Below are 10,208 nucleotides of genomic sequence, written 5' to 3'. Positions count from 1 at the left end.
ACATCCTCAATGGCTGGTGATGGGCACTGACTTCCTTTCAGTGCTCTGTTAAGTGGTTTTGGATCAATGCAGATCCTCCCTTTACCTGAAGGTTCTCTCACTATTACTAGGCTGCTGACCCATGCTGCACTAGTTTCAACAGGTGTAGCAATGGCTCTTTGCAGACTTGCCAGTTTCTTCTTCAATGGCTCCACCAAGGCTGATGCAATTCTACATTTTGGTAGTCTCATGGGCTGCACTGGCAAGTCTATTTCTAACTTTAGCTTGCCCTCGGTGTTCATCTCCTTGAAATATGTCCTTATACTCTGTTAGAATGTTGGCTAGAATGACTGTTCTCCTTCCTCTTTCATGGTGAGGATATTCTGGTGTTGTACTATGATCAAATCATGGTTTGCACTGCCCTGCTGCCCAGCCGTGGGTGGTACTCCTGTATGTCAACTACTATAAGCTGCAAATGATAATGTCTCTTGTTTCACAGGGTTTTTTTTATTGACAGCCCAAATTTGCCTCTGGCCTCAGAATGCTTTTATTGTAGACTGGCCATTGCCACCATGTTTTATGTACCACATGCTGGGTAATAACATGAGAGGACTCCATGTTTCTAAAACTAAACTGGCTCTGTATTAAGAATACTATTTACAGAAATGCTGCAGCTGTGTCTAGCATTCTAGCCATGTGCAGAGATTGGCTTCCTTGTGGCATCTCCTCCAAACTCTTCCTTCTTGCAACCTGTGCTTCTTCTTCCAAATTCCAGGCACATTGTTACACTTCTCACCCCTGGTACACCACTTATGCCAGAGCTTGCAAGAAGCAGCCTTACAGTTTCTTCTGCCATGCCTGCGCTAGGCGGAATCCTCACCCAGCCAGATACTGAACTTTGAGCCCTTTTAGGATACTCTGGCCCTTTTACACAGTGTAAAGGAGCTAGAATGGGATGAAGATCTCATCCTACCTCTTTTCAAAACTGGCTTTTACATATTTTACTGCATGATTTTGAGCACTGCTTCAGCTATACTTCAATTTCTTGTTATTTGTTTTTATGTCTTTCACTATTTGCTCTTCAAAGTTCACTTCACTCTGCTAATTTCTACCTTGCACATTGTCTGTTTAATTTTAGTTCCTTTCTGGTGCCTTCATTAGATTCGGATTACCATTATCTGGAGGATACCTGTCATTTACCCGTACTCTTTTCCCACTTTCTTTCTGCTATTAGGGCTATGCATGCCTTCTGTGACTGTTATGGGATGCTTACGTAACCTGCACGAGAAGTCTAAGGGCTTTAATTTCTTCATTTTTGGCTTTAGGGTTATTTCGATTGCCTCTGTATTTTTAGAAGATCCCTTTAGCTAAAATTTAGTGTCCCAGTGCTAGTTTTTGGTATGATCCCTGTTTCAAGGATCATTATAATTTAGTAGCAGTGTTGATAAAGAAAAAGTTTAAATACAAAAAGTTAATTGATTAAGACATTTTTTTTACTGCCTCTGCACAGTGAGGTTTTCTCTTTAAAAATTATGTATGTATTTAGCTCACAGGCTTGGACTCTGATTCTGCAACTGGATCTGCTAGCACAGACTCCAGTGCCTGAGCTTAGCTCAGAAAAGTCAGTGGGGCTCTGTGCAACTGCAGGCGTCTGTTCTAGAGGATCCAGTTGCAGGATTGGGGCTGTAGTGTGAATACATGACAGTGGAATAATTTGGATGTAAGAATCACTCAGAACCCCCTGACAGGGCAGTCTACAATGGCAATGAAGGGTCCATTGTTGTAAGCTATTGGGTGTGTCAGTTGTAAAGAGACTTGAAATAAAATCCTTAAACTGAATCATGGTTGAGCCCTGTTAGACCAAAAGAGCACTACCTTTATTTACTATCTGACCAGATTGCATTAGCTGTAGAATGTAGTACTTAGAATGTAGTACTCTCCTTTATATAATGCTTTTCTCCATGGATTCCATTATCTCAGCACAGGACATAAATAACTTCAGTTCACTTCAAAAGGTAAGGTCTAGGTCTATCCATTCTAGGAGAGTTATTTTAAAATGGGTAATTGCCATTATAGCTTGTTTTCTGAGATAGCTGGAACAAAGGTAAATTTAGCTGGGCTGAATGGGCACGTTTTGGTTGACAATGCAATAAGGAAGTTTGGTGCTTGAGAAGAAAGTTTGCAGACCTCATGCTAAAGATGCTATCTGTGTTGAAAGATGGCCAACTGATTTACAATAGCTGAAATGTTCAGCACTGTATAGTGCAGATTAACACAAGACTTTAACACTTATCTTTAGTCCACCTAACATTTGAAGACGTGTGCAGGACCCTTCCATGTCAAATGACCCCGACTCTGAGACTGGGCTCTGCAAGAGAAAGTCAGTCTGAATTTTGTCATAGGAATTGCCATGCTGGATCAGAACCATGGTCCAGCTAGTCCAGTATGGTCTCCAGCAGTGGCCAGTAGCAGATGCTTCAGAGGAAGATGCAAGAAACCCCACAGTACTTGTCAAAAAGTTTCCTGCTGATTCTGTCTGTTCCAAAATAAGTAACCTTTATTAGCATGGCACACCTGAAGTTAGGATAGAGAGAAAATGGAGGCTTCTTTCTTCCTCAGTGAAGGCTTAAAAAAACCCAAACAAACCACGGGCCAGATAAGAAAAGCACTTGGGGTGAGATTCGGTGCTGTGTGTATGAAAGTGCTCACAGCCGAGAGGGAGGGGAGTTATGGTGGCCATCTCAAGGCAGCCCCATTTGGAGCACCCTCTTGTGGCAGTCTGCAGCATGCCAGGTGCCCCTGCATCAGTTTCTCTCCTTCATAGTCCCCAGAAATAGTCCCAACAGTCTTTCTAAGTACAAGTAGCCCTTGTAGGGTTAATTTATTACAAAAGAAAGCCGTATGCACATAAACCATAACCTAAGCCCCATAACCATAGTCCAGACAATCCATCAAGTAGAGGTAGAGCACCAGCAAAATTCACCACACCTCAATCCCAGTCTTCAGCCCCCTTTGGCCCTCTAGCTTCAGCTTTCCAGCTCTGAGAGCCAGAAGGCAGCTCCCTCTGCTGCTGTCTGCCTTCAGCCCTCTCCCGCCTTCTCCATGGCTCTCTGGGTCAGGAGTGTCAACAGGATAGACCCTCCACTGGCTTCCTAGCTCTCTTCTGCCTTCTACCACTGGCTTTGACTGAGGCTAGCTCCTTCACTGGCTTCCTGATAACCCCCTACCCACCCTTTCCAGGGACAGCCTGTAGAGAGCTTTCTGTTCTCAGAAGCTTTCCCCGGAGATCTTCTCCTCCAGTCTCCTGACTGACCTTCCGCAGGGCTCCCCTGGATCTTTTTTAGTCTCGGGTGCTGCTCCATCCTCTTAATTGGCCAAACTGACAGCATCTGCTCTGGCATAAGGGAGCCAGACCTGCTTCATCTGCAGGGGCCAGCCACTCTGTGACAATAGCTTTAAACTACCTTTACCCCCTTCTGAGCCTGAGCTGCTCTGGGGGCTGGAGAAGCTGCTGGTATAACTTTGAGAGCCCTGGGGGCTGTCTGATTGAGGCAGCAGCCCTCTGCCACTCTGCCTGGAATCTTGGCCTACTACACCACTCCAACCTCCCCAGCATTCTACCCTTCTGCTCCCAGCCTCACCCCCTGAGTGTCACCTCTGCCTGGGCTTGTGGTGTCCAGGAGGCAGCCTTCTGTGGTGTCTGCACCAGGGGAAGCCTCTCCCAGGTGGATACGAGACTTTGAGGGTCCCTTTATGCTGCTCTAGCCCTTACGGGGGTCAGAGGAGGGATGAGAATCGGGCCCGTAGCCGGAAATTTCATGCGCTCATTATGCAATTATTTTAACTGAAAATCCTGTCAAGGTTCCTTATCCTGGTCAGACTACAAATATTTGCTTCTCTGTTTTCCCTGAACCGACCATAAATATTAGCCAATTATATCTTTTATATTTTATGTTAGTGTTGACATCCAGAAAAATGTATTAAAAATACAAAGATAGAAACTATTATTTTTAAGATGATGATGATGATGATGTCAGGCTGTAAAATGAACAGTAGTACAGTACATTTGCCGTTTCTAATCATCATTCTACATAGTCTCTATAGTTGATGGTGTTTCCAATGACAATAATGCAAGAATGTCAGATGAAGCCTTTGTTTCTGTCTGTTTTTTTGCAGAAGAATCATGGATTACTGTGGGAAGTACGCAGCGGTCACTGTAGTCATGTTGTCCATATTTCTGCATATTCTTCATTCTTTTCCAGATGGAGAGTTCCTCATGCAGGGTGAGCTACCTTTAACATTCAGCAATGACAATACAAACATAAGATGTGTATCAATAAAAACATTAATTAAATTTCCACTCATTGTATACTGTGGTCATAAATCTTATCTGCCAGATACATTTCTTGGCACGCTAGACTGTAATATGAACATGAAATGAAAATATAATGCTGTAGTGATATATTACATATTCATTTAAATGCCACTATATACATTGCATCTAACACTGAGACATCTCTTACCACATTGTTCAGTTCAGAGTTTTACAAACAGAAAATTCTCTTTGTTCAGCTGCAACTTGGGCCTGGTCTACACTGAAAAGCTACATCGGCATAGCTACATGGGTCAAACCCCCCTCCCCCCACACACACCTGACTGAGGTAGCTGTGCAAGCATAACTCTCAGTGTAGACACAGCTATGTTGACAGAAGAGGACTTCCGTCACCACAGCTAACGAGTTGTGTTCCTACATCCCTTCTGTCCATGTAGGCTACTTCAACCCTATGGGGCTATGCTGGCACATGTAATCTCTGTTGTGTAGACATACCATCCATCATGTTTTTCATTTTGTGAAACCCAACCCAGTCTCTCCATCCCACACATATGACGTTTGCCCACTTCACCTGCACTCTCCCTACTAATCCTTCTCTATTAGGACAATTTCTATCATTCCAAACTTATAAGAAGCTTTAAGCTGCTATAATTATTAAAAAACACTCCCTAAGCCAGTCTGCCATAAAATATTTCCTTTTCTTCCCCCAAATGCAGGATTTTTCCCAAACGTGGGATTTCCCCCCAAATGACACTGCCCTCAGGTGCTGGGGAGTAATATTAATTCCTGAACCAGAGCAAGTTGAAAGTTTATTTGTGACCCTTCAGGGCTACAAATGGCAGCTTTATAACATTTGAAAGAGAAGAGCCTTGCTTCTCTTGATAACACACATCATATGCGTCTACGCCTCGTAGAGCCTGGGATAGTGGATTTTATAGAAGTCATTATATTTTAAAGAAATATATATTTTAGGTCAGTTTTAGAGTATTTTAAATTTGTTATCATTTTTTCTCTCCCCCCGAGTCCTGTGCAGTTGATCTCATGCTAACTAACGCACCCTGGGTGAGATCCTTACCCCTGCTCTGGCCCTTATGCTGTGTAAAATGACAGATACCTTGTAAAAAGGCCCAAGGAGCCTTGTAGAAGAGTCCCTGGCAAAGGCATTATGGAAGACAGCAGTAAGGCTGTCTCCCAAAGCTTGCTCTCACACCCTGGTGTAAAGGCCAAGCTGAGGGAGGGGCTGAGAGGGTGTGACTACACTGCACACTAAGCCCAGGTTTGTGGGACCTGGGTTTATGGACTTGGTGTTTCCAAGCTCATACTTGAGTGTCCACACTGCATTGTAAACCTGGGTTTACAGTTGCTGTATTCGAGTCTCACAGAACTGTGATAACGTGTCTGTACTGCATTACACAGCCCTTCTGACTCAGGTCTGTGGCTTGAGCTGCGTCTACACTGCAAAATAGTGCTTTAACCTGAGTCCCAGCAGGACTTGGGCTCTGACCCCACCCCCACCCTCCTCCAGCAGGATCTTATGACTTGGGTCCTGAGTGCTCGCTGATCTGAGTCAGACTGATTTGTGTGTGAACGGAAGAGTGGTGTTAGCTTAATCCTGAGTCAGGGCCCAGGCTTGGTGTGCAGTGTGGACATAACCAATGTGGGAGGAATGTGTCGGGGCAGGGTCACAGTATGCAGCGCAGTGTTATGGAGATCATAGGGAAGCCTGAGGAGGCAGCTGTAACTTAAACAGACCCCCTTGCTGTGCTACTTCCTGGGCTGTGAGCTCTGTACTGCAGTTCTTAGATACTTGTGCAGCATGGAACCTGGCCTCTGGACTTTACATAGGGAAGATTATAAAAATAAGACCCAATAAAAAATTTAAAATTCTCTACAACATTTGTAAAATATTTTTTCTGTACAATATGTGGTATGTTTATGCCCTGATTAATCAAAGGCCAAATTCAGAACAACACTTATACACATGCTCAATGTTAAGCATATGCTTAAGTCCCATTGACTTCAAACTGGGGTGAACACAGTACTCATGACTGGCAAGGAGGATCATCTCAAATGAGATCCCATTTCAGCAAGGAACCTAAGTACCTGCTTAATTTTAGGCACATGATTGAGTTAATCCCTGCTCAAGAAAGCGCTTAAGCACATGCTTAACCTTAAACTCATACTCCTGTTACTATGGATTATGGGTGCCTCAATTTTTGGGTGCCCAACTTGATATGCTTAAAGGGGCTTGACTTTTAAAAAGTGGGGAGCATCTGCTCTCTGAAAATCAGGTTCTTTTGATGAATCTCAAGTTAGACATGTAACAATGGAGACACCCAGTAACACCAATCACTTTTGAAAAACCTTGGCAACAGTGATAAAAACTGTTCCCTATTGTCTTAGGTAACTTAATCTCTTATCATGGGGAATGTCTAAAGAATACTGCAAATACTGTGATAATACTGTTTAGCCACTAACAAGTTTTTAGGGATGACAACTATATATATTCACCTACAACCCAACCCTACAAAAGAAAATTAACGAGAAACATGGAAAAGTAGCCATAAATGTTTGCGTCTCAGCTGGAAAGATGCCATGAATGTAGCCTTGCTAGTTGTGGGTATTCCAGAGCTCCAAACCCTTAACAGAGAAAATCCTTCTTTCTGTTGTTAGATGATAACTGGGGATGACCAGCGGCGTAACCCATGTTGTGCTTTTTTTTTTTGGTCTGTTAGTGAAAATAAAAATCTAACTTCAAATCGGCTATGGCATATAGGGAAACATTTCAGTGGCTTGTTTATAGTTTCTGTTACTTATGTATTTGTGGTAGGTTGTCCAGAATGCAAACTAGGGGAGAACAGGTTCTTCTCAAAGCCAGGAGCTCCCATTTACCAGTGCACAGGGTGCTGTTTCTCCAGGGCTTATCCCACTCCCATGAGATCAAAGAAGACAATGCTGGTTCCAAAGAACATTACATCAGAGGCAACATGCTGTGTAGCAAAAACCTTTACAAAGGTGAGGACAAGACCGAATCCTGTTTAAGCTTGTTTTATGATATGACATAAATCAATGAATAGAGCAGAGCATGTTCCTGCGGTAGGGCATTTAACCACCATTTGAGGAAAAAATCCTAGATTCTTACGTTCTGAGCATCTGATTTCTATTCTTTTAAAGAAATTAGCATGTTAAACATTAGATAAACATGGAGGGCCGGATCCTCAGCTGGTGTGAATAAATTGTGGGCGCTCCACTGATTTCTATAGTACTGCACTGATTTATACCTTCTGAAGGTCTGGCCCTGAATTTTTGCCCTTCCCCCAGGTTATTTTTTTTGGAAATTCCCCTTGAGATGCAATATCTCCCTAAATACCACTCAATTAGTGTTTGACTCTGTTTGGTGTGATTTCCCTTGCCTATTCCCTGCATTGGCAAGAACCCTTCTGAGCAGCACGGAGACTGGTCAGGACAAGAAATGATTATTAAGGTAGGGTAAAAAATAGTGTCAGTATACCTCCAATGAAGCCTGTTTTTCACCTACCCCTATTAATTTGTAACCCATTTCCACAGAACACAGCCTTAAATTCACCTAGGGGTGTGGGCCTGTGTAAAGCCACCAATCCAGTGAGTCCACAATGGCTGGATAGTGGGCATGTGGCAGAACTGCACACCCACTGCGCACAGCATAGCCAACCTCTGTGCCAGCTCCACACAGGCAAGCATGAAGGTGGTTTTAGGGTCATCAAGGGAGGAATGGTGCCCCTGGTTGAAAACCACTGCTCTAGCTCACCCAGATTATCCTTGCTCCCATTCAGCCAATATACTTTGGCCAAGATTTTTTTTTTCATGACTAGTTGTTCTGAATGTCTCCATGCTTGGAGGGCCACCTTCAGATACCGTAAAGGGGCCTGAAATTTCAGAGCGTGGATGCTTGACAGTGTCTGAAACACAGGCCCCTCTAAGAAATCTGATGAGGTTCAACAAGGACAAGTGCAGAGTCCTGCACTTAGGACGGAAGAAACCCATGCACCACTACAGATTAGGGACCGAATGGCTAGGCAGCAGTTCTGCGGAAAAGGACCTAGGGATTACAGTGGACGAGAAGCTGGGTATGAGTCAACAGTGTGCCCTTGTTGCCAAGAAGGCCAATGGCATTTGGGATGTATAAGTAGGGGCATTGCCAGCAGATCGAGGGACGTGATCGTTCCCCTCTATTCGACATTGGTGAGGCCTCATCTGGAGTAGTGTGTCCAGTTTTGGGCCCCACACTACAAGAAGGATGTGGAAAAATTGAAAAACGTCCAGCGGAGGGCAACAAAAATCATTAGGGGACTGGAACACATGATTTATGAGGAGAGGCTGAGGGAACTGGGATTGTTTAGTCTGCAGAAGAGAAGAATGAGGGGGGATTTGATAGCTGCTTTCAACTACCTGAAAGGGGGTTCCAAAGAGGATGGATCTAGACTGTTCTCAGTGGTAGCAGATGACAGAACAAGGAGTAATGGTCTCAAGTTGCAGTGGGGGAGGTTTAGGTTGGATATTAGGAAAAACTTTTTCACTAGGAGGGTGGTGAAACACTGGAATGCGTTACCTAGGGAGGTGGTGGAATCTCCTTCCTTAGAAGTTTTTAAGGTCAGACTTGACAAAGCCCTGGCTGGGATGATTTAGTTGGGGATTGGTCCTGCTTTGAGCAGGGGGTTGGACTAGATGACCTCTTGAGGTCCCTTCCAACCCTGATATTCTATGATTCTATGATTCTATGTGCCAGGTTAGGCACTCAAAATCACTAAGTGCTTTTGAAAACCTTGCCTTCAGGCTTTGTGGCTCTAAGCTATAGAAAACCAGTGTAATACTACACAGGATTCAGGTGCCATTTCGATACCTATATCTCAAAAGACATTTGTACGGTATCTAGTTGAAAAAAGAAAGGCTTCAGAAACACTTTGCATGAAGAATTTTGTTTTAGCAATGTAGTTAATTGTAATTTTGTGTGTGTTTCTTTTTAAAAGATTACCCTTAAGGACAACGTGAAGATAGAGAACCACACAGACTGTCATTGCAGTACCTGCTACTATCATAAATCTTAAAGCCTGTCCCATCGATAGTGACCACGGATGACAATGAATGGAATTGTTTGTTTTTCAGCTTTTATAGCACCTCTATTTAAAATATTAGGTTTTCCAATCAGGGCATTTTAGTGTACGATCTGATGAGATGTACAGCTGTTTATCTCCTCTTTACTTCATCACGTATTTAACCAAGTTTAATTATTTCCATTAGGAGTGAAATATAGCACTTTGCATGACAAAAAAAGCTTGATCCATTTTTAAATAAAGTGTGAATTAAAGTATCAATGTTTTTGTCAGGAAAAAGACAATGTAATAGTTTAAAACTAAAAACATTTTGCAGGGGTTGAGTCCCAGGACTTTGTGGGGTGGGGGTGCAAGGGGAAAAGGAATGCAAGTCTATTGTTTTTGCTTCGATATATATTTTATGATTTTTTTTTGAAACTTGCAAAGTTTCTGTTCTCCTGTTTTCCCTCCTTTTCCTTTCACAACTTCCATTGTGGGCAAGGAAGTTCACCCGTATAGGAAGCCACATAGAATCTTTATGTAGTGGTCTCCTTCTGTGTCACCTTTCCCCACTTGTTTGAACTAGTCCTTCTCTGACATGTTTTATTGGATGTAAGATCAGATGCTCCTAAAATACAGTTCACCCAGGGTGTAGAGGGTATGCATTCATGTGTGGGGTGTGCAGGGAAGAGGGAGTGGTACAGACAGACCATCCACATAAAGGGGGCCTCAGAACTCTCTGTGCACCATAGAAGGGGGCTCTATATAAGCTACAAAAGCAATGCATCAGCCCCAAATAGGCAAGCGCATATGAGAGGAGGGATGGT

The 10,208-nt window shown here is 43.3% G+C and overlaps 1 protein-coding gene across 1 annotated transcript; it reads left to right on the top strand.

Annotated features, from left to right (window-relative positions):
• Window positions 1-4,162: 4,162 nt before the first annotated feature.
• Window positions 4,163-9,396, top strand: CGA (glycoprotein hormones, alpha polypeptide; the record flags this gene model as incomplete). The annotated part of the gene is made up of 3 exons (XM_084622432.1): window positions 4,163-4,262; window positions 7,143-7,327; window positions 9,319-9,396. 3 exons carry the CDS (start codon window positions 4,163-4,165, stop codon window positions 9,394-9,396), a joined length of 363 nt encoding a protein of 120 aa, XP_084478558.1.
• Between the last annotated feature and the right edge of the window lie 812 nt (window positions 9,397-10,208).

This window comes from Lepidochelys olivacea (assembly GCF_965140295.1).
Source record: "Lepidochelys olivacea isolate rLepOli2 genome assembly, chromosome: 3".
NCBI lineage: Eukaryota > Metazoa > Chordata > Testudines > Cheloniidae > Lepidochelys > Lepidochelys olivacea.
The sequence above is the reverse complement of the archived record's forward strand: the minus strand, read 5'-3'. Positions and strand labels throughout refer to the sequence as shown.